This window comes from Marmota flaviventris, chromosome 2 (assembly GCF_047511675.1).
Source record: "Marmota flaviventris isolate mMarFla1 chromosome 2, mMarFla1.hap1, whole genome shotgun sequence".
NCBI lineage: Eukaryota > Metazoa > Chordata > Mammalia > Rodentia > Sciuridae > Marmota > Marmota flaviventris.
Window position 1 is genome coordinate 32,945,909 of NC_092499.1, and position 24,604 is coordinate 32,970,512.

Consider the following 24,604-nt stretch of genomic DNA (forward strand, 5'->3'; position numbering starts at 1 on the left):
AAGTATCAGTTACCCTAGAGGAACAGAAATCATCTCGGGAGTAATTATAAGGTACTTTAATGTCTTTGGCAATAAATTTTTTTTTTTTTTTGCATATAAGGACTAGTCCTAGTGGAAAACTGCCATCAAACGGATCTCTCCCCCCAAATTAGGTGGTTTATGTAATAGTTTAATAGTAAATAACTGGCTAGCATTTAAGTTTAAGAAGTGCTTTTAACACTATTTTGATACCCATAATCATTTTATGAGGAAGGAAGACTGGGTATTATTATTTTTGGTAGTGGGGACTGAACCCAGAGATACTCTGCCAAAGAGTTATATTCCTAGTCCTTCATATTTTGAGACAGCGTTTCTCTTAAATTGTAGAGGCTGGCCTTGAACTTGTGATCCTCCTGCCTCAGCCTCTCAAGTCACTGGGATTATAGGCCTGCACCACCAGGCCCAGCTAAGACTATGTATCATTACCCCCATCTTGCAGATGCAGAAAAAAATGATAGGACACATCATGCTTTCTCTCTAACATAAAGTTGAAACACCAACAGAATGACTTAAAATCTGGCTAAATGGAACTGTCACTCACCGCTAGAAATCGGGGATCAACAGCAAATTCTGGATGACCCTGTAACCACATCTCCAGTTCAGCCCGGCGAGGGGCATCCTCACCCACCAGCAAAGTACCATCCACCTTATTGATGACAGGGATCCGGGTCTCCAGGTCCACATCAAGGTGATTAGGCTCTTCCATGCACTCCACCTCCAGCTGCAAACCCAGAATCCACCCCCATGAGCACATACGCTTTTTTGGGGCAGGGAGGGAAGGGTAACAGAGCCAATGGTAGTCATAACTCTAATCATCATTTAATCAATCCCTCAATCCCAACTGCTTTCACCAAGTACTTGACATAAGAAGAAGAGCTTGTTTAATCATGAGGTTAAAGGTTTTTTTCTACCACTTACCTCTACTAGCTTCTTTCTGTTTCCCTTCTTCTTATGAAACAATGGATGTCCATCTCCCATTACTCCATTAGCCATCAATTTGTGCTTCTGGAATGTTAACTTCAATCCTTCCTCCTAGGAAGACAAACCCACCCACCCAAAACATCATATGGCACATGTTTTTAAAGGTAAAGATTAAGCTTTGGGAGACCTGGGCTAAACCTCATCCTTTGGTTCAGTGATGGTGAGAAGGATGGCCATCTGACTAAAGGGTAGAAATCACATATGTAATAAAACCTTTTCCTTAGATTTAATTTCTTGATCTAGATTTCTGAGAAGTAGTGTTCATTTTAACACCCAACAGTTTTAAAGCCCCCTACCTGGTATGTCAGAATTAGCACAGCAGTTCATCACAGGGGCAAAAATCCTACTATCCTATCACATACCAATTTATAAAGCTTTTCTTCTTTAAGTAACTCAATGATTGGCTAGTAAGGTTCAAACGGAAAGAGAATCAGGAAAATAAAAATTTGCATATATAAAACAGAATACCACTGGCTTAATTTCAGCTGGAATGATTTTTTCTTATTTTAACAAGAGGCTCACAATACTCAGGTAATCAAAAAGCTTCCCCCAAACTGGATTTTATTTTTTTTTTAATTGATCTTAGATCTAGAATTTAGCCTCCTAAAAGCCTAGTGCAGAATAGATTTCCTTAAAAACTATTTCTGGGATAGTGATGTGGTTCGGTGGCAGAGCACTTGCCTAGCATGAAAAAAGCCCTGGCTTCTAGCCCCCAGAATTGCCAAAACAAAACATTCTTTTAATCTAGTCATCAGGAGATCCCTTCCCTAACTTCAATGACTCCTTGAATGTATCTTTGAGAGCTCTAATATTTTTTTCCTTCTTTCATTTTTAAAGTTAGATAACCAAATATGTTTAGTATGCTACTAGTGAAACTGGCTAATAAGAATGACAGCCTCCTTCAATTCCCACTGCCTACATGCTGAGCTTACATCTTTGATCTGAACTGTAAACTCTTTTTCATCCATGCCTCGACGAAGTTTGGTGAACTGAGCTGCTGCTGTGGTGACTGCAGATGCTTCTTCCTCTGCCATGGAAGCTGCACTGCTACTTCGTGGTGTGGGGACAGGAGAGTCACCATATTCTCCTGGAGTCAATGAGGGACTGTCTAGTAAGTGGTTGCCTGGCCCCAAAATTCCTCCTGTTATCATTTCTTGGGTCCTGCGGTTAGAAGGCCATTTCCCTGAGAGTATAGCCTGGCAGACGAGGTCAATTCTGTTTATCAAGACACGATCCTGAGTGGGAAGAAAAGAAATAAACACCATTTTAAGGGTCTGAGCACTATGTAATCCTCTGACATACAACAATGCCATCATTACTAGGATGGGTAAAAATCATAAGGCAGAAAGAACGGTGGTTGTAATATTAGATCCCTAAAGCAACCAGAAGGAGTTTCACGAAAAAACACGCATTAGTAGTAGTAAAAATAACAACAGAACAACTCAAAACCCAGAACCATCAGTTCCTTGTATACAATGTTACATTTTACTTCTGACTCTAGCATATCCAAGGATTAAGCTGTTACCTTGGGCCACTCAGAAGCTCTTTGCCTTTCCTGTAGTAGCAGAAGCTCAGGTGTCATTTGTTCTCCATCTTCATTTGGAAATCCATCTTGGGACATAGTGAGGGACAGGAGACTCTCTTCATCATAGAGTTTGGGGTGGGACCGGTCAGCAGCTAGAGATCACACAGAACATGTGAGCAAATATGGCAGAATAATGTTAAATTGGAATGGTATTGTGTGGGCTTTGAATAAAGGCCCAAAGAATAACAGATCTCTTTTGACATTTTATCAACTCAAAATGTGAATCTCTCTCAAGAGGATGCATTTAGAAAAGAAAGAAAAGAGCAGAGGGGGAAAAAGGGAAGAGTTCCAACAGCCTGTCACATGCACTCACTTAGCTTCTCTTCCTTCTCGTCCTCACTCTCATCAGTGCTGGAGCTGGAGCTGGATGAGGATGAGGAAGAAGAGGATGATGGTGAAAGCTTGCTCAAGTCCAATTCAGAGTCTGAATCATCCTCATCCTCCAGTTTGACTGGTGGGACACTCCGGGACACCAGAGGGGAAGTGTCAGAGGGGGTTACTCGCATCTCATAGTCTTGTGGGATTGGTCGGCTCCTGGCCACCACCTCATGCTCTAGTTTTAAAGTCAGACTCTCCAGACTGGGGACCTGGGCAGCTGTCTCCTCTGGTGACTTTTCAACAGGAGCATCTGGGCGCAGAGGCAATGGTGAGGCAGTGCGCGAGGTATACTGTTGGTGTAGCAGTGGAGTAGAGCAGCGTGATAGGGATGCAGCTGGTGCTCCTGCCTGATGGTTCTGCATATAATTCATACGGGCAGCCAGAAAAGAGAAGTCTGGGTCCTGCATGATGTTGCAGTCTGTTTGGCTCACCCCATGGCGGGCTGCCCCTCGTAGAAGCTCTCCATCATGACGAATAGGCTCCCACCATTTGGGCAATTCAGGACCTGGAGGCTGACACAATGCCAGTCTATCTTCCAAAAGCGGGTGGCATAGAACTTGTTCCCTTAAGCGCCGAAGCAACTCGATTCGGTACAGAGTCCGCGAGGCCCTCTCCTCTGTGATGGGCTCAATGAACAGATTTGGGTCTGGGGGTTCTGTAAAATAGGAGTAGAAAGAGAAGTGAACCAGAGCTGTTCTACAGCCATTCACTACCACTCACCCTAGACTCTCCAATCTTACCATCTCCAGCTGCTGGGGGAAGGCGGCATACTTGACGGCACATGGCCACAAAACCATGGAAATACTTGGTAAGGCTTTCATCTGTTTTTTTGTCCAGTCGAGCAAAAGTGCGGAAGCGATCCCAGTGGAACTGCATAGCATCAGGGTCATATTCCACACCAAAAGTAGAAACTACTCGATAGAAATCAGTTTGTTCACGCCTTGTCCAGCTACAAAGGGAAGAGGAGTAAGGCAACAGTGATTGGGGGAACTAGGGAAAACTGGTTGTTACTTTGAATGGTTTACAATACCTGAAAATACACAGGCAAACAAACAAACCAAAAAGAATATTCAGAAGAGGCAGTGAGAGGTACTATATAACATGTAGAAAATACCAAACAAAGAAAGGGGGAAAATAACGCAGGCAATTAACTCAAAGAGAATGTCTACACAAGAGACCCTTCTGGGGTTATTATATTCCACATAAGTGAGATTCTCAAGAGCCAGAGAGGTAACAATTCAAGGCAAAGATGATCCATCCTTTTGTATTTTTTTTAAATTTATAGCTCAGCTCAAATTTTCAGCTATGGTTTACCGTTGTTGTTTCTCTCGCCGTGCAATTTCTTTTAGCTTAAAAGCTGCTTCACAACGCCTCCGTCGCCGGTCCCCACGCTCTGCAGCCTCAATTTTCATTTGTTCTCTCTTGTAGCTGCGCTGATATGCTGTTACTAGGCGCCGAAGCCTAGCTGTTAGGGCAGACCCTGGAGGCCAAAACAGATGTCCTGGTTGTTGAGTCACCTGGGCTGTGGTAAAAAAACAAAACAAAACAACAACAACAACAAAAACACAGAATAATGAGTAGGAAGAACAGAAAAGATATTAGAGATAATACTTACATGTCAGCCCACTCAAAGGCAATGCTCTTAGAAATCCCCAGACAGGATAAAATCCAGTCAATAATTCCTCATCTCCAACCCCACCCAAAACTGTACCACGTGACCTAGAAGTTTACCTTCATCTCCATCGATCACTGAGATCTCTTCATCCATCATCATCAAGGGATCACCCTAGAAAAGGAGATGCAAACCACAGGATGGAGTGGACAAAAAAAGGGGGAAAATTAGAATTCTGAAATCATTTTCTTATGGATGTCCTTCTGTGGCATCAAGGAATCAAAATATTTTTCATTTTCTTTTTTTCGTGTTGCTTGGAATTAAACCTAGGACCTCATGTATGCTAGGCAAATGCTCTACAACAACACTAAATCCTCTCAAATTCTCTGGTACCAGGGATTAAACTCAAGGGTGTTTAACCATTGAGCCACATCTCAGTCCTTTAAATAAATTTTTTATTTTGAGACAGGGTCTTGTTAAATCGCTGAGGCTGGCTGTGAATTTGTGACCTCCTGCCTCAGCCTCCTAAGTCTCTGGGATTGCAGGGGTATGACACCATACACGATTCCCTCAAGAAAAATTGCTAATGAAAGGAGCCCTCACAAAAATTTAGAAGCAACCAACTAAAAAAAGAACAGGAAAGTAAAACTTGAAAGATCAGTTCTTATCAATGGTACAAAGATAATGAGATTTAGAAATTTACATGTAAGTAATATCCTTTAACATACAGTTTGAGGCCACCTCCTCCACAAAGCTATCCCAGATCTTCCCACATTGGCATTTTATAATGCTTCTCTATTCATTCTTTATAGTGTCAAATGGTATCTAATTTCTATTATAAATTAATCAAAAAACTTAAAGATTTAAAGAACAGGAGAGGACAACTATTTACAGTAGAGAAAAGCTAGATTAAATGAAAATTACTTACCTCATCATCTTGGTCCTTTGGGGGGCCCTGGAGTGGTTTATATTCCGGATCTTCACAATCCTTATCAAAGTCAACCCTAATATTATTAAGAGGCAAAAGAAAATGTTAATAAAGCAATAAGAAGAACCTAGGATAAAGATCTGGCCAAACATGTAATTTGCTACCGAACAGTTTTTAATATAATGCTTGAAGAATGACAGATCATTTCTGAGAAAATGGCAAAGTGCCATTCATAACTTCTTGAATTTGAAATACTTTTTTCTTTCTTTGGTTAAATATAGGTTAACACTATGTTATCCAGATTAGTCTCAAACCTGTGGGTTCACATGATCATTCTGTATCAGCCTCTGAAATAGCAGAGACTACAAGCATGCAACACCATGCTTAGCTTAAAATGAAATACTTTGATCAGAATACTCTCTTTTGATAGCCCCTTTTCATTCTACTCCCTCTCTTCCATAATGTTCATTTATTATTTCACTTGAATGGTCCATGCTTTTGTTTGTTTTCACTACTTTGTTCTATTGAGCAGAAGGGTGACATAATAAGTGATTTGCAATGAATAAATGACCCAATTTCTTTTGAGAGTCCTATACAATGCAAGCTGAAATTATATATATATTCATCTAAGAGAATTTTCTCAGTCATGCAGGAATGGATAGGTATTCATTAATTAAGCTAACAATTTCACATGTCCTTCAGGTCTCCATGGAGAAGTTTTGTTAAACTCACTGGCACCCAAACGAGGGCAATGATGCCCTACCTGGTGTCTCAGTATCAGCATGGCAACTCGTCACTGGGACATGAAGTCAAGCAGAATAAATACTTTTATGTGTTAGGCACTATTGGGAGATGACATAGTTAGCAGCTTCTGTAACTGTGTAGAAAAGTATTAAAAATTAAACAAATTGAACAGAATATTAAATAAGCCATTTGGGAGTAATAGTGCTTTCCCCACTTAGTTGTATTTTAATTTTTTAAAATAATTTTTATTTTTTATTTTTCTTTGTAGTTATAGATGGACAGAAGCTATTTATTTGTTTGTTTGTTTATTTATTTATTTTTATGTGGTGCTAAGGATTGAACCCAATGCCTCACATGGTAGGCAAGTGGTTTGCCACTAAGCTAAAGCTAACGCTACAGCCCCGTGTATAGAATATACCAGTTAATGTATAGAATATACCAGTTTGTAGAGTCCTATCTCCTGACCCTTACTCTTTATTAAGGATTTACCACAAATAAGTATCATTAAGAATTTCAATGTGTTCAAAGTTAGAACTATGTTACCTTTTAGCACAAGCAACTAATTACCTTTGTAGAGTACATGCAAAGGTTTAAAAGAATTAAATAATAAAACTTACCCTTCTACTATGTCAGAGAAATTATCCAACACTCGATGTTCTGCTGCAATGGCTTTGTCATCTGGTCGACCAGCCTTTTCCAGAAAGCATAAGGCTGGGTCTGCCCTCATAGTATTATATTTTTCATAGCCTAAAAGAAAAAAGGTCTTAAAATGAAGAAAATAAGAGATTTGTTTTGCCATTATGCTAACTCTGACTACTGAAAAAATTAGAATACATGAACTACTTTGCTCATAATGCAGAATATAATTAACATTAACTTGGACAGCTTTTGGGTCTTAATTTTTTTTATAGTAATTTAGAGTCATGAAGGGTTTTAACCTAATGACTATGAAGAATTTAATTAAGAAATAAATTTACATTATGGTGGTAGGTGTACACAGCAATTTATCAGTAATCTTTTTGGCATTATTCTTATTGCAAAGATGAAGAAACTGAAGTCAGGGCTGGGGATGTAGCTCAGTTGGTAGAGTGCTTGACCGCATGTACAAAGCCCTGGGTTCAATCCCCAGCACCACAAAAAAAAAAAAAAAAAAAAAGCCACACATTCTCATATGAAGAATTAGAAACTTGTACCTGCAAGTAAATAAGTACTCAGTGAATATTTGATGAATACTAAATCAATGAATGAACACATTTCAGGACTTTTGGACTCTGTCTCACAAGAAAATCTAAGACTACAAATGTTCAGTTTTTCTTGTTCCATTAAATTTCTCAATAACACGTAGATCAAATGCTATTACTATTATTTCATCAAAGTAAACAGGAATTTTATGCATTTGTTTTTATTTTTTGGCATTGCTGGGGGTACAACCCAGGACTTCATGCATGTTAGGCAAGAGCTTGAAAAGTACTTTTCTCATTTAAGCAAGCAAGCAGAAAGTTTATTTAAAGAGAAAGTGAGAAAAAGATCCAGAACTCCCTGCACAGCATGTTTGGGAGGGGCAAGAGTGCCCTTAAAAAGTACTTATTTTAGGGGCTGGGGATTTGGCTCAAGTGGTAGCGCGCTCGCCTTGCATATGTGAGGCACTGGGTTCGATCCTCAGCACCACATAAAAAAAAAATAATAATAATAATAAGTGAAATAAAGGCATGCTGTCTATCTAGAACTAAAAAATAAATATTAAAAAGTACTTAAAAAAAAAAAAGAAAAAGAAAAATATTCCAATACATGAAAGTGCTGGCAGTTAGCACTGTTTTTTTTTTTTTGGTGCTGGCAGTTGAACTCATGGCATTGTGCAGCACTCACTGCTTTTAATTCCTAGGATTTGTTAATAGGCAAAACTACAAATTAAGTCTTTTTCATATTGTTTAAACCTAAAATGCCATGAGTATTGAGCATTTAGACAAATGGGACTTTAGATAAATATAACATTTTTGGCAAGCCACAGAAAACCATCAAAATAATTGTTTATCATTAATAGGAGTGGGCATGTCTTACCTCCTGATTTGTGGAACCTTAACTTATAGATCCTACAATATTCAGTGGGGTAACATACTGGGTAAAAGTGATTAAAGAACACATGGGAGACTCCCTACTTTGAGATGTAACTATTTACCTATTGTTCCTTCAACATCTATTCAGCGGAATTAACTGTTCTGCTTTGGATTTTTATGAATAAGTTTCTTTCTCAAATACAAATTTAATTTACCGAAGATCACTTGTATACCTGAAGCTCTGGGTTTGACCCCAGTTCCAAAAAAAAAAAAAAGAGTTCAAGGTCAATGAGATAATCTGATTATGTATGAGCATTTTGATAAATGTCCCATCTGTGAACAAAAACCTTCAAAAGGAAAGAGGCTAAAAGAGATACTTACCATGCTTAAAGACTCCAATAAGTAGGGATTTGTCAGCTTCGCTGTCCCACCATGTTGTTGGAACCTCCAATTGATCCACTACTGGGAACCATATGTCAATCTCACTAAAGGTATATAAGAGGGCACAGTCAGGAAAGCAATCAATGATGGAAAGTAAAGTGATAATCCTTGGAAAGATTATTACAGTTATATTCCTTTATCTATCAATTTAAATGTTCATGTATCTGACCTATTTCCTTGCACTAGTGTCAAAGTATTAGATTAAAAATCTAATATGAAAATTGTCAGATATTACAAAGTTAGTACAAAAAGAATAAGTAGACCATTATTCCTAGAATAAAGCAGGGCATAAAAATCAAACAAAGAAATCACAGAAATACTTTACCTGGCAATGGCACCCCCTAACACCTTCTCTGCCTGGTCTCCAATAACCTCCTGTCTTAGGTAGTATAACATTCGTACTCGCAAAAGTACCCTAGAAGGGTGGGAAGAAAAAGGTGGCTTAGTAACAGGGTACAAAGTTTGAGGAGGGACATATCTTGACTAAATTCCATCCTTACTTGTTACACTGATGTTTCAAGTGCTTCTTATAACTCTCATCTTGGAACAGAGTATCAGGGTTATACTTCCGGATCCAATCTGCCTTATGTATATCAAAAGTACTTTGTGACTTTACTTTTTTCCCCTTGCGTCCACGGGGCACAGGGATAGATAGACCTGGGAAAGGGGAGACATTGAAGACTTGGATTGAGAAAAACCCTTAGACTTGCAAAGGACTACATAACTTTTAAAAAGATAAAAACTAAAGGGTTGATAATTACCTGAATGATTCTGCAATTCTTTTGTCTTGCCATTTTCAGCAGGGCTAATCAAGTCCCAAATGAAGCCTTTGATATTTTCATCCCCACGGTAGTGTAGCAGACAGTACACAAGGATGGCACGACATATTGTCTCCACATCTCGTTCAGTCATACGTCGTTTGAAGCGTCCATGAGACAAAATATCTCGCCACCGTCCCCAACTAAAAAACAGAAAAGGAAACATAATAATATTTTGGGGGGGAACTCTAATTCAATGATATTCCTCTGACTCCCAGAATCACATCTCCCAAAATATGGAAGACAAAATCTTGAAAAGCACTGTTATAAAAAAAATTTTCATATGATCTTCTATGTGGCCATATATCAATCAGAATGTGAATGTTCTACTTTTAGTGACAAGATGGGTTCTTACCCATATACCAACAGGTGCTTTTCTACCCGAAAGCAGTCAGTGCGCCCATAGGCATGATGGCGGTCATGTCTACGGGAGCGTGGTCGTTCATCATCCTCACTTTCCAAATCAGAGAATTCTACTAGGTCATCATCTTTCAGAGTGCTGAAGTGGCGGGTCTGTTTCCGTACTCTAGGTGTGTCAATCACCAAGTTATTCTATGCAGAAAATAGAAGGAGAAATAACTATCCATGATATGTTCATTATCAAAGAATTAAGATGATTATGGATTGAATAGTTTTGGATATGAGAATGCTCAGATTTTTTTGGTGTTCTTTTTGTACACATTAAATCATCTGCGGTGACTCAGGAAACAGAATTAAGTGGTAGATATCTAAATAATTTTCTAAGTTCTCCAAGGTAGAAAGTTTTTATGATAGCCCTCGTATATAACAATATACCATTCATAAACTGATTAGCATTGAAGAAACAGAGCAACTACAAAGACTGAAAGTTGTGAGTCTTCTGCAACACTTCCTCCCTAAAGGAAGAATAAGCTCACCTTGCTATTGAGCACATCCATGTCTAAGTCAGCCTTTTTGGCCCATTTTTGCCAAAAGTTGGGATCATCCAGAGAAATATCTGTTCTATTTTCAGAAGCAACAAAGCTTGCCTAGTGAGGAACAAAAGCAGAGTAAAGTTAAATACAATGTGTTTTTAAGCAATGGGAAATCAGCAACTGCACTTAAAAACCATTTAAATCCTGGGGATTCCTTTCTCTATCTCTGCTTTTCTATTATCTGACAAAGACAAAACATGCCTTGGCAAAGGTAGAACCTTTTCCTTCAGATTCAATGGTAATGGTTGTCGTTCGCCTTAACAAGATCTGGTCTATATCCTCTTCACAAAATTTGGAGCCCTCATCATCTTCCTCCATTATAGCTGCATAAGCTCCTTTTCTTAAGAGATCTTCAATCTCCTTCTTGGAGAATTGCTGGATCTGCAAACACCAAGAGAAAGATGAAAAGCCTACTAAGAGAATATTATCTAACCATGTCATAATATTATATTGTAATAAATAATAATTAATACAACTATTTATAATAAAACTTGTGAAAAAATGAAAATCAAGGCAGTCAATTCCTGTACAAAACCAGCTTTTATCTCCATCACTGATTCACTACATACTTAGCTGTAGACTATGACTTACTCCTGTAATGTTGCCATCCCGACCGCTCATAGACTGAAGTACAGCTTTATCCAATCCCAACTTGAGGCTAGCCTTATCAAACATCTCCCTTTCATAGGAATTACGAGTGATGAGACGGTACACCTTCACCGCTTTGCTTTGCCCAATTCGATGACACCGTGCCTGGGCCTGTTTTTTTTTTTTTTTTTAAATGGAAGGAAAGCAAAAAAGGTAACATAAAATTGAGGGGAAGTGTAAAAGACACATAATATCAATTCATAATTCATTTAAATTTATAAAGCAACATGAGAATAACCCAAAACCAAGATTCAACTTCAAGATGAAATTATTGCTCCATCTAATAAGCCAGGTCAGCAAAAACATCTGCTTCTGTAAATAAAGTTTTATTCAAAAAGAGTCCTACCCATTTACTTTAACAGTGTTCATGGCTGCTTTGATACAGAGGCAGAGGTCAGTCGTTGAAACTGAGACCATATAATCCACAAAGCCTACATTTAATATAGTTTCCTTTAAAAGAAGTTTGCTTACCCCTGACCTAACTGCTACCTCTAAGTAAAAAAAACCAATACTTTCTGAAGGGTCTAAGAGATACTGATCATGTTGAAAACTTTCTTAGGCAGTTAGTTCATAAGAAAATAACTTCTTTTACCTGTAGGTCATTTTGGGGATTCCAATCTGAATCAAAAATTATGCAGGTATCTGCAGCTGTAAGATTAATACCAAGTCCACCAGCTCGAGTGCACAGCAAGAAGACAAAGCGGTCTGAGTCAGGCTTGCTAAAGCGGTCAATAGCAGCCTGTCGGAGGTTGCCTCTAACTCTTCCATCAATACGTTCATATAAGTACCTTGTGAGGGCCACAGAGGAAAAAAAATTAAGTGGCTAAGCAGAAGAACCAAATAAGAATCAACAGCAGCCTATCCATATATCTAGTTGACCTATAATCATATAAATTGAGAGCGAGAGCCCTAAATATTTCTCTTATTATAACTGGTTAACTCTAAACCTAGGCTCTCTTATTCTTTGAAGCTTTAAGTCTTTTTTTCGAGGAGCAGTGCTGGGGATGAGACCCAGAACTTTGGGCATGTTGGATCAGTATTCTACTACTGAGTTATAACTCCAGCCTTCTTTGCAGTTTTATGAAGACACAGTAACCACAAAGATGGGATGACTATTTTCTCACCTCCTCTGGATTAGATAATCCTCTAGGATATCTAGGCAGCGTACCATCTGGGAGAAGATCAGAACTTTATGGCCACCAGCTTTAAGCTTTGGAAGTAACTTATCAATAAGAACTAATTTGCCAGCTGAACGAACCATGGCCTGCAGGTGGAAGTCATGAGGTATAATATGGCAAGCTTCCCGAAATTCCGTTAGGATTTTTTCTTCTGCACCTGCCAAAAGGAAAAGAAAAAAAGAAAAAAATCAAATCTGATATAGAGACTCAGGAAAACACATTAAAGCTTATTTCATTTGATGGTTTATTTAGTTGTGATAAGAATGCAAAGTAAGGGTTAGAGTTATGGCTCACTGGTAGAGTGCTTGCCTAGCATGTGTGAGACACTAGATTCAATTCTCAGTACTGCTTATAAATAAATAAATTAAATAAAGTTCCATTGATAAAAAAAAAAAAAAAAAAAAAAAAGGCAAAGTTAAAAAAACCTAACTGGCCAGGCATAAAGGCAAATGCCTGTCAGCCCAGCAGCTCAGGAGGCTGATGCAGGAGGACTGTAAGTTCAAAGCCAGCCTCAGCAACTTAGTGAGACCCTAAGCAACTCACCAAGACCCTGTCTCTAAATAAAACATAAAAATATGGCTGGGCATGTGGCTCAGTGATTAAGCACCCCTGGGTTCAATCCCTGGTATCAAACAATAAAATTATATTTAAGTAAAAAAAAAAAAAAATCTGACTTGAGATCAACATTTGTTACACACTGAAGTTCCACACTAATTCATCTTCCATTCTCTTACATAAAACATTCCAGGGACTGGGGTTGTGGCTCAGCAGTAGAGCACTCGCCTAACATGCATGAGGCACTGGGTTCGATCCTCAGAGCCACATAAAAATAAATAAATAAAATTGTGTCCAGCTAGAAGGAAAAAAAAAAAAAATTCCAAATAAGGCAGGTCTTATTTGAGTGTACTGGGTAATTATATAGACCCCTAACAAAATGGGTATTGGTAAGGACATTTATTCAGAGTAGAGAACAATCTGTTCTTATTTATGAACTTCTAAACAGCAAATACTGTTTAATTTTGCAGATTACCCAAGCCCAAAAGTATGGAAAGAACCAGAGAAAGATGATCCAGATAACAATCAGTTTTTGAAAGGTCAGTCCTTGCTGGGTGCAGTCACCCTCGCCTATAATCCCAGAGATTCAGGAGGCTGAGGCAGAGCACTGCAAGTCTGAGGCCAACCTTAGCAACTTAGAGAACTTCAGAAACTTTGTGAGACCCTGTCTCAAAATAAAAAAGACTGGGGACATAGCTCATGGCAAAGCACCCCTGGACTCAATCCCCACTACCAAAACACAAAACCAAGCAAAAAAACCATACACACAAATAAATAATCAAAGAACCTTTCCCTACTACTCACAGTACCAACCCCTAAATTGGGTTGAATCAGTCAATGCAACCATTATCCCCGAGGAATATCACTGAGAGAGGAAACAACAATTCTCTCACCATTGATGAGATATGGATGATTGCAGCACTTGCGCAACTCCATCATTGTATTGAGTAGATTAGGCATGTTGGTATGACCTGCTCCTTTGGAAAGAAAGGAGAAATTCTTTTCCAGAATAGCCCGATAGTATTTCTTCTGAATGTTAGTCAGCTCTACTTCAATAATAGTTTCCTGTTTAGGAGCCAAGTTTTTTTCAACATCCTCTTTGAGTCTTCTCAGCATCATTGGCTTAAGAATGGCCTGTAGCTTTTGAACCTATGGTTTCATTATAGAAAGGAAAATAAATGAATGACATGAGTACATTCTCATATGGAAACATGGAAAAATAAGTTTTCCACTATCTAAGGAAAGCCAATTTTGAACAATGCCACAAACGATGTGGGCAAGAATTCAGAAAGACACTTTTTAGGTCCTGGGTTCCTCATCTGACAGACTTCCTACCTGTTCCTCTGTCTTGAGATCCCCAAAGTCCTTGAGGAATTCTGATTCCGAGGGAAATTGTGAAGGTTCCAAGAAATGAAGCAAGCTGAATAGTTCCTCCACAGTATTTTGCAATGGGGTTCCTGTGAGTAGCACTTTGTGTTCCTAGAATTGGAGAAAACAGTGATAAAATAAAAATTAAAAATGGAAAAAAAAAAAGCCACACAGGACTTATAGTGTTTTCCACCTATAATGGCATTAGACCAGATTACTATGTGAATTTTTCTTTCACTTCTTCCCTCTTTTGATAACACAAAAGCATTTAAGAAATTACATGGCATTATTTAACATAATAAAACAACAACATAAAGGTTATAACAATAAGCAAATAAAGAAATAGTAACCCAGACTATGTTTTCCAATTTCATATGCCTCAACATTCCACTCCCCCATATATTATAAATTGCTCTCCTGTAGGGAATGTACCTATGTTGGATTAAGTACAGCCATCAATCCTAATTACCTCTTGAATCTAGGCTTGCCTTGTAACTTGCTCTAACAAAGAAATCACAGCAGAAGTGATACTTTCTGAGTTTGACAGCTTATCTCAAAAGCCTTGCAGCTTCTGCTTTTGTCCTTTTGGAACACCATCCTGAGATCACCCATTTGGCCTACTAGATTATGTAAGGCCATGTGAAGACAACCCAGATGCTTCATTCAACAACCAGCATTAACTGCCTGTTGCAGTAATGACTCCTAATAAGACCATCAAAAACAGCTTAGCTAAGCTCAGCCTAAGTAGCTAAGCTAGAGAATAATGAAAAATATAGGTAATTTTAAGCTAGTAAGTTTCACAGTGTTTTGTTATGCAGGAATAGGTAATCAGTAGAGTTTCCCACCACTCCTCCTGGTTGTAAACCACCATTTCTAATTCTAAAATGTACAACTTTTATACAAATCCCATAGGCCATACCCAGCATTCAATTCAAGATTTTGATTCTTTTTATTCTCTGCCAATTTAGGATTACTGTCATTCCACAGATACAGTTAGTTCCAGTTTCTGCCCACAAGTTGGAATGGGGAACTCACCAGGTCCATGTGCTTGAGGCTATCAAGTAGCTTGCAATTACGGTTCTTTAGCCGATGGGCCTCATCAATGATGACACAACGCCATTCAATTTCACGAAGCTCAGGACAGTCTGACAAAATCATCTCAAAAGTAGTGATCAAGGCATCAAACTTGTAGGCACCTGGGATGAGGCGCCCCTAAACATGAAGGTAATGAAGTCAGAAAAGGTCTAAAACATACCTAAGGAGTTCATCTGAATTACTTTCCATACTCAGGTTTAACAAACTACAAAAATGAAATTTTTAAATATTAGGCAATATTGAACATATAGGACAATAATAAAAGTGGCAACAGCTAATACAGTACCTGTTAATAATGGTTACTATTCTAAAATTTGATAGAATCATCAAATTGTTCTAACAAAATTAAGAGTTACAAAATGTGATTTGAGAAAATTTGGCTTGGGAGTAATAAAAATCACAAAAGATAAACAATAAATTTGATATTGAGAAGATGGATGGCTCAATTTTTTTTCCAAATTTACATAGAAAAAGGACTGATTTTGATGAAAATTTCAGTAGACTAAAAAAAGAGAAAAGAAATGTTTAAGTTCATCATGATAGAGATCAAGGAATTTAAGTGCCTAAATGTATTTTACTTTGAAAACTACTTCAAAAAAAAAATTTTTTTTTTGTACTGGGGATTGAACCCAGAGGTAACTTGCACCACCAAGTTACATCCTTTGCCCTTTTAATTTTTTATTTTGAGATAAGGTTTTGCAAAGTTGCTTTTTAGGACCACAGTAAATTACTGAGGCTGGCCTTAAACTCATGATCCTCCTAACTTAGCCTCCCAAGCTACTGGGATTACAGGCATGTGCTATCACCCTGGCTAAAATCCTATGTAAAATTTACATATTCATAAAATAAACTTTCACTCAATCAAAATGTCTACAGGGTAGAAATAGCAAAAATCAAAACAATGTCTTGCATATTGCTGCACAATAATGCCTTAAATCACACAGAGCCTTAATTAAAGCCTTAAATTCATACACAACCCCCCGCAAAACACTAACTACCTTGGCATTCCCAATACACACAACTCACCCGTGAATCTTTGCAGTACATTTCATATTGCTGAATCATCTGCCGGCTTGCCAGGCTACCATGGTATACAATAGTGTTCATCTCAGTCCATGTATTGAATTCTCGCTCCCAGTTAGTAATTGTTGATAATGGAGCAATGACCAAGAAGGGGCCATGAATGCCAACATTATATACCTCTTGCAAGAAGGCTATGGACTGAATAGTTTTGCCTAATCCCATTTCATCAGCCAGGATGCAGTTTTGCCTGATTTACCAGGGAAAAAAGCAGAAATTCAAAATACTGTGTGTGTACATGTAATTTTTTTTTTTTTTTTTTTGGCATTGGGGATTAAACCCAGAGCAGCTCTATCACTGAACTATATCCCCAGGTACAGGTACAGAAACAAGACCTTACTAAGTTGCTGAGGCTAGCCTCAAAACTTGCAATTCTCCTGCCTCAGCTTCTTAAGTCACTGGGATTTACAGTCATGCACCACAATGCCCAGCTAAAAAATATATCACCTTAAAAAAAGAACATATCTAGGAAGCAACTGTTTTCTTTTCTTTTTTTGAGGGGTGGGGGACTGTTTCAATGGAATATGAAAAAAAAAAAAAAATGCCTAGATTAAACTTATATTTTATGAATCCACTCTTGTCTTTACCTGTTATACCAATTAAAGAGCAGCCAATTGACCCCTTCCAACTGATATTCCCGTAACTGATTTCTGTTTTTATATTCATGTGACAGCTCCAATTTCTTCCAGGCATTTGCCTGTGGACGATTCTAAAACAGAAAATTTGAATAAATATAATGGAGACACTAACAAAATTAGGCAAAACATAATACATAATTCTAGTACTTTAAGTCAACTAAAAAAATGCACTGGGCACTATTTTGGGAGGAGAGGGATACTGGGGATTGAACCTGGAATGCTTAACCACTGAGCTACATCATCCCCAGCTCTTTTTTATATTTTATTTAGAGATAAGTTCTCACTGAGTTGCTAAGTATTTCACTAAATTGCTAAGACAGGCTTTGAACTTGCAATCCTCCTGACTCAGCCTCATGTAATCCCAAACTACTGAGATTACATGTGTGCACCACAACACCCGGCCCACTGGTCACTTCATTATTTTGGAAATTGGGAAATAAAGGAAAAGAATAAAGTATTTGTCTTTTTTTTTTATATAATCTCTCTCTCAAGGTAACTAATAGTAGATGAAACAAACTTCTTTATACAATGATCCTAAATGGCTGATGACAGCACAAAATGCAACCAGATGGAAGTAAACGCAACTGTCTATGAAGAAGATTCAATAGCCTCCCTTCTCTATCTGACCAAGCAGCTAGAACAGTGATATCTAACAGAAATGTCTACAATGTTAAAAAACATGGCTAGTGGCTGCCACATTGGACAACACAGCTCTAAATCTAACAATTCATGTGAGATATCAGGGACAGTTTGATTCAAAGCATGGGGTAGGGATCTATTAGGGACAGAAAACATGTTGAAAGATAAAAAGGCAAATAAAATCAGCAATCTTCAAACTATGAAAAGCCCTACAGAATAAATCACCTGGTTTCTTTAAGAAAAACTCATGAAGGAAGAAGTTATAGGAGGAACTATAATAGATTTGAGACATATTAAATGACAGCAAAATATGGGTCTTTACTTTCTTTTCTCCCTCAAGGGCTGGGAAATGGTAGGGTCTCATGCTTACTTGGTTGCTCTACCACTGAACTACATTCCCAGTCCAACATACAAATCTTATTTAGAATTCAATTTAAAAGCTTTAACAAAAATGGAAAGATATATAATCTGAAATTAAGGAATGATTAAATTGGGGGTGTAATAGTGGCATTATTTATCTTTTGGAAATAAACACTAAAATAATTAAAAATGAATTGAAGGAATTTGCAATTTGATTTAAAGTAACAAGGGAAATGGGAGAATGAATGTGTAAGGAAATGCATGACCCAAGGCTTGCCATGTACTAACAATTGTTAGTTGAGTGAAGGTAGGTACTATTTCTTCAACCTTTGTATGTTTAAAAATTTACATAAAAAGCTCAAAAAACAAAAATTTCCATAGGAAAACATTAAATCTTTATTGTATACAATGGACCTTTATAGATATAGTTACCTTCTAATTGCAAATGTACTTACCACCCTTTTGAGTTCTGGGTGCCTTGACTGGATCCGCTTAAATTCTCGAATCTTGCCTTCATCAACATCTTCTTTTAGCTCCCATGTACTATCCTCATAGGGCAAAGAGCACCATTTCACCAGGTAGTAAATTACAGGCTAGGAGAGAAGCCAAAGCCTTAATAAACTTGATTTTGTATTTTCTGCTGTGGTTAAAGTATAAGAAATTGCCTATAAAATTATATCACAGTGTTGACACCTAAAAGGTGCTGAAAAATATCAGGCTAAACACAACAACCCTAAGGTTACTTGCTGATGTTACTAGTCATGCCTTTGATCATTCTTTCAGGTAACTTATCAAAATCTATTTTAGAAGTAAAATTTCTAGGAGCATTTTCTAGAATACTACACACTAAAATATTATGCTTATCAGCCAAACAAAAGAGGGTAAAAAGGAATACTATTTCCCTATATTGTGTTGAAACTAAAAAGATACGGTTCAAGTTCATACTATTTTCCTGGCACCAAATTTGATAAAGTAGAACCTACACTACTTTTAGTATGAAGAACAAGATAAACCTGTAGGAGGCATACAACGGCTAATAGCACTCGGCTTTGAAACCCTAAATCTCTGGGTACCAATGCACTTCAAGAGCACTTTAGGGTGGTAAAGAGATTTTAGGAAGCTAGGCATTAACTATAAGAGGCATCATTGAAGGAAGGTAACAGGAGAGAAGAGAAAAAGAAAATGCTGAAGCTCCAACTATGGCATATTCCATTGGCATTCCACTGCTAGGAGCAAAATAGCTCCTATTTTCACTATTTAAAATGATCACTACTATTAAAAGTTCTTCCACTTTTTGGCCTGTATAAGCAAGAAGGATCAGATTAGGCCTAGCATAATCAACAGGAATCTCTAATTATCAATTCAAAGAATACTCCTTAAAAGAACCAGCAATAACCAGGCATGGTAGCACATGCCTGTAATCCCAGCAACTCTAAGTAGAAGCCAGCCTGGGCAATTTAGCCAGACCCTCAGCAACTCAGTGAGATTCTGTATCAAAATGAAAAATAAAAAGGACTCGGGGGGCAGGAGGGCGGCTGGGGATATAGCTCAGTTGGTAGAGTGCTTTCCTTGCATGTACAAGGCCCTGGGCTCAATCTCCAGCACCACACACACAAAAAAATAAATTAATTAAAGTAAAAAAAAAAATGACTAGGGGTGTAACTAAGGAGTAGAGTGCTCCAGGAATCAATCCCGATTGGCAGGGTGGGGAGAGGATGGCCAGCAATAGTGTGAAAATAACTCCACAAAGTCACAGATCAAAGAATCTCCTAGAATTAATCCAACAGCTCTTTCACCTTTTTCTTTACTGTAATGACTTGGGTCACTCTTTATGTAAAGCCATTTGCACAGGTCACATATTTATAGCATTATAACTTACGTTCCTAAGTACCACAATACTTATTTATTTCCACAATTAGGTAATGTAAAATGGATGACAAATTAAACTCACTTTGGAAAAGGGGAAAATGGATACACAGAATGTTATTTTCCAACATTGGGAGCATAAATTATATTATCAGGGTATCAAAACATTTTCATCTGTCATGCCAGTTGCAACATATTTCAAAGGGGCCAGACCAAAGGCTTTTGGAAGGGTAAGTATGCTGGTAGAGAGCGTAAGACTTTCAAAGCTGAGAAGGCTGAGATCCTGAAAATAATGAGAAGAATTTAAGAGTAGCTAACCTGCTGACTAGCCCATTCTCCAATCACCTCCCAGAAATGAACACACAATAACTCCCACCCCAAACCCAAAGATGAATATATGTTACCTGAAGCATACTTACTAGGATTTTAAAGACACTAAAATGTAACAGGCCCTGAACTTCTAAGATGATGGCTTGATTGACCCTGAAATCTTAGGACACAGGGTAAACTTTCCTACTTAATGGAGGGAAGAATTTGACTCAGAGGTTGTTTTAGAATAATGTATGGGAACAAGTTATTAATAATTCACGAGTCAGCTCTGCTCACCTCCCAACACAATATTATAACAAGGTTCTTTTTTTCCTTCTAATGGTCCCTGTCACAAGTGGTAAAAATTTTGCTCATAAAATATGGCCCTGCAAAGCTACACTATGGTTTAAAGTGAAAAGCAAGTGAGGAAACCTAACAAAATGGTGATTTGGAGAGTAAATACAGGATTTTTTTTAGTAAATTTAAAAGAAAGAACATTGAATTCATTGGTGGTTTAGATCCATATAACTCTATTTGGAAAACTAAATATGTGGTTTGTGAATCTGAATCAGCAAGTTTTTAAGCATATGTAAGATATGTTCCTTAATCTATGACAGTATTAAGGCAGTGATTTCCCAATCAAGGTGTGCATGAACCCTTTGAGAAGCAACTTAAAAATAAATATATTGGAGTCCCAACCTTGACTCGACTTAATCTGAACTTGTGGGAGTGGGATTCTAAAATCTGTTTTAAAATACAGGCACAAATGCAGCATATCCATTTAAACAACTAATACAAACACTTCACTAATAGTGAGTTCAAGAAAAAAATTAATTCTCAAGACATAATTAGGAGAAAGCTAGGAGCCTCTGCAAGTATTTTTATATTCCTAAATTTAAATTTGCAAAATATCCATTGGGACTCTACTGAGTGTCCCAAGTCTTCCATATAAAATCTGAGGGAAAATGAGATCAAAATGAATGAATCTTCAGCACTTGTATCTTCCAGATATTTGACTTTGTGAGATTCTTTCCTTTTAGACAAGACTACTCCTTTACCTTCCCATTATACTTTAAAGGATCCCACAGAAAAATTCAGAAATATCTTTTCAGTCTAAGGGATTTTTCATCCATATCTGAAAGATAAAGGACTGACAATCATACCAGTAGACATCTACAAGAGGGCTTTCATGTTTCTCCATGCCCCAACTTACCTCGCCATTATCCTTGTCAATACTGTGAGATTCATCCAATATCCTATCCACTTCTACATAGTCTGGATTGAAGGGCTCTTCATCCTAGATGAGTTATGAAATGAAACTATAAGACTCAAGAAATCACTCTCCAATAAATCCACTTCCCTACAACATTAGTAGAAAATCCTACTTCAAAAATTTTTAATTCCATTGCAGTTCTCTTTTTTTCACAATAATAAATCCTACAAAGTATATCCTTACCTGGATCTGTATCTATCTTCTCACCTGTTACTAGAAAAAGTATTTCTTTTGCCCAACAGAGGCTACTCTCTCCATATATGCACTGGACTTCATTCCTTCTTAGGAACCTTTCTCTATCAAATCCTCCCATAAACATAAAAATGTGCTCTACTATTTCACATCTTCAACTCTTTTTCTGCTCTGCTTCATTTTATACTCAAATATTCCCAAGTTTTAAATACAGCCAATCTCCATTCCTTTATTTCCTTTGCTTGTCTATCCATTCCATTCTTCCTTCCATTTGCATCACACAATTAAAAGTCAAAACCATGAATACTCCAAATTGTCAAATATAATGGGCATACTTCTTTACTTTTCTTATTCCAGAGCTTAAATAGTAATAATCCTGGCTCTGGGAAATTAAAAGTTTATCGATCACACTTTCTTTGATACCAGAATAGAAATCAGAAATTTGAAAAATAAACTTTCTCTAAATGATATAGATGCTTATATCTAAAGAGATCATCAATAGCTACAGATTGATATTAAAGGGAAAGTAGGCCAGAGATTACTTTATCATCCCTTTTGAAAATACTTCCTATGTATCAAGTAAATCAATCTCACAATACTGAAACCAATGACCATTTTAAACCTAAGAACACAAAGCATGGGGTAATTAAGTAAGGAAAATAAATGACCAAAATTAAAACTTTATATTGATATATACAAACCAAGTCTAAACTATTTGATGGATTAGCCAAGATTGACAACCTTAGTAATTTGTGCTTCTATAAAAGAAATGATAGGTAATACCTATTCCTAATTACCTCATGGAAGAAGTGTCTCATTTGAGCCATTTTGGTTTTGAAGCGCTTTAGTTTTTGATGGATCCTCTTATCCTTTTCTAGTTGGGAGATAGTAGCCCATTCACAGTGTAGATAGGAGCTATAGAAAATGGAAATATCGAGTCATGGCTCAAGAAAGGGAAAAATGGCAGTCTAGTCTTTGAGGTTTTGGGATTAACCAACACTAGACTTGACAAATTTATGCTTAAACTGGTGGTAGCTTAAGTCAGTGCTTCTGAAACTTTAATTTGCAAACAAGCCATTGGGTCTAAGTTATGCTTGAACATCCACACTTCCCAAAAGCCTCCAAAATAATGCTAACTCTGTTAGACAGGGAACACACTTTGCAGAACAAGCGTTAGGATTTAGACTAAGGTAGAGAGCATTACAAAGTATTTTACTCGAAACTACTCTTTCCTCACCTTCCTGCAAAGAAACCATAACAGTCATTTAAATTCCTGAATTTCTTTTCTCAATATTCATTTTCCCATTAAAAATGGCAATTTGGGTTAAGAGACTTTTACAAAGAGACATGTTCCCACCCCTGAAAATCTATACAAGAGACCTTTCCAGGACCCTGTGGAGTTTGAACTGACAAGATTTTTGTAAATATAACATACTAGTTCTTATACTTGACAAAGAATTCTTCTGCTTCTGTATATTGTCCAGAGGGAAGCTGAGAAGAAAAAAAGAAATTATGATTACTAATTCCTTGTTTGTCAAAGAAATAACCTTTAACTTTACCCACACATGACAAAACTTTATCCTAATGCTTCCTAAATATATTAGTGACCTGGGGATTCAGGAACTATTCTAGTACTTCAAATAGAAGTTTGCTAGCTAGAAAAAATAAGTGTTTACCCATTATAAAAGAATTAGTGATAAAAATTAAGACAGTTCCTATCTTATAGTTAACTTTTCCCCATCATATCTCTCATAACCAGACTCTAGCAATATATTCTGACATCCAAAAACGCTCATTAAATAAAACCTGCAAGTGAAGCAACACGGGCTGACATTAAAGATAACGGCCTTACCTCTTTCTTTACAACACGCATAGAAAGTACTTTGTCTACAATAGCTGCATCTTCTTCACTGGGATTCTCCTGTAGTAAAAGATGTAACCAGTCAATGAATGACTAAAAGAGGAGGACAAACCCTTCCAATAGCTTACATTTTCAGCTTACCACAAAGAACTGCATGGAAGGCAAAGTCTCCCCATCTGGTTCTTGCACAGGTTCAGGGAGGATGGGTTCAGGTTTTATTGGACCAGTTACATCCACCTCTTCTTCTTCTTCATCATCTGTGATCTTTATGTCAAGGTCTTCTGTATATTTTTTTCGCTTCACTTGACGGTTTGACCGTCTCTTCTGTAGAGGAAAAGAATAGTTAAAATAACTGCTTAGAACTACAAAAAGAGAACTTTCAAAAGCATTTGTCTTCACTTATTTCCTTAGCTTTTACTCCAAATCTCCCATGAAAAACCAAACCAAAAGAAAACAATTTGCTGAACTGCTTTATCAAAGGCCAGGAACCCAGAGAGAAATCTATACCCTATTTATAAGAAGCTTTAGAAAATTCAAACATGACTTTTATTTTGTACTGGGAATTGAACCCACGAGCACTTAACTACTGAGCCACATCCCCAGCCCTTTTTCGTTTTTCTAATTATTTCTTAAAGCTTTATCTATTTTTAAATGTTTAGATGTAGATGGATACAATACCTTTATTTTATTTATTTATATGAGGATTAACCCAATGACTCACACATGCTAGCAAGTGCTCTACCACTGAGCTACAACCCAGTGCCCCCTTTTTTGATACAGGGTCTCCCTAAATTGCTGAGGCTGGTCTTAAATCTGCAATTCTGCATGGGAATGTGAAGTTATACACTACATATGCATAATACGTCAAAATACATTTTACTGTCACATATAACTAAAAATAATGAGAAAATTAAATAGGCTGGGTGTGGTGGAGCACACCTCAGCCACTCAGGAGGCTGAGGCAAGAGGATCACTAGTTCAAGCCAGCCTCAGCAAAAGCACTAAGCAA

At 37.4% G+C, this 24,604-nt stretch overlaps 1 protein-coding gene and 2 non-coding genes across 8 annotated transcripts in view; all 3 read right to left on the reverse strand.

The window, feature by feature from the left end:
- The window catches only part of Chd8 (chromodomain helicase DNA binding protein 8), a 62,117-nt gene that overhangs the window by 3,741 nt on the left and 33,772 nt on the right, over nt 1-24,604 (reverse strand). For 5 of the 6 annotated variants that reach the window (XM_071607743.1, XM_071607739.1, XM_071607742.1 and 2 more), the window contains exons 6-36: nt 23,737-23,919; nt 23,587-23,655; nt 23,170-23,225; nt 22,532-22,649; nt 21,483-21,566; nt 18,550-18,687; nt 17,045-17,166; nt 16,404-16,647; nt 15,318-15,494; nt 14,250-14,393; nt 13,808-14,063; nt 12,306-12,516; nt 11,774-11,969; nt 11,125-11,292; nt 10,735-10,914; nt 10,477-10,587; nt 9,936-10,132; nt 9,524-9,723; nt 9,263-9,443; nt 9,088-9,177; nt 8,703-8,806; nt 6,885-7,014; nt 5,524-5,599; nt 4,715-4,769; nt 4,298-4,505; nt 3,724-3,932; nt 2,919-3,638; nt 2,546-2,697; nt 1,953-2,255; nt 958-1,071; nt 581-760 (exon numbers count right to left, since the gene is read on the reverse strand). In XM_071607743.1, the coding sequence (XP_071463844.1) occupies nt 581-760; nt 958-1,071; nt 1,953-2,255; nt 2,546-2,697; nt 2,919-3,638; nt 3,724-3,932; nt 4,298-4,505; nt 4,715-4,769; nt 5,524-5,599; nt 6,885-7,014; nt 8,703-8,806; nt 9,088-9,177; nt 9,263-9,443; nt 9,524-9,723; nt 9,936-10,132; nt 10,477-10,587; nt 10,735-10,914; nt 11,125-11,292; nt 11,774-11,969; nt 12,306-12,516; nt 13,808-14,063; nt 14,250-14,393; nt 15,318-15,494; nt 16,404-16,647; nt 17,045-17,166; nt 18,550-18,687; nt 21,483-21,566; nt 22,532-22,649; nt 23,170-23,225; nt 23,587-23,655; nt 23,737-23,919 (5,376 nt within the window). The remainder of the gene's footprint in view (nt 1-580; nt 761-957; nt 1,072-1,952; nt 2,256-2,545; nt 2,698-2,918; nt 3,639-3,723; nt 3,933-4,297; nt 4,506-4,714; nt 4,770-5,523; nt 5,600-6,884; nt 7,015-8,702; nt 8,807-9,087; nt 9,178-9,262; nt 9,444-9,523; nt 9,724-9,935; nt 10,133-10,476; nt 10,588-10,734; nt 10,915-11,124; nt 11,293-11,773; nt 11,970-12,305; nt 12,517-13,807; nt 14,064-14,249; nt 14,394-15,317; nt 15,495-16,403; nt 16,648-17,044; nt 17,167-18,549; nt 18,688-21,482; nt 21,567-22,531; nt 22,650-23,169; nt 23,226-23,586; nt 23,656-23,736; nt 23,920-24,604) is intronic. The other variant, XM_027922337.3, reaches the window with a different exon arrangement.
- LOC114080791 (small nucleolar RNA U6-53/MBII-28) lies at nt 1,251-1,355 on the reverse strand. The gene has a single exon (XR_003580659.1). It is a non-coding gene; the product is annotated as a small nucleolar RNA U6-53/MBII-28 (small nucleolar RNA).
- On the reverse strand, nt 6,217-6,325 carry LOC114080790 (small nucleolar RNA U6-53/MBII-28). The gene has a single exon (XR_003580657.1). It is a non-coding gene; the product is annotated as a small nucleolar RNA U6-53/MBII-28 (small nucleolar RNA).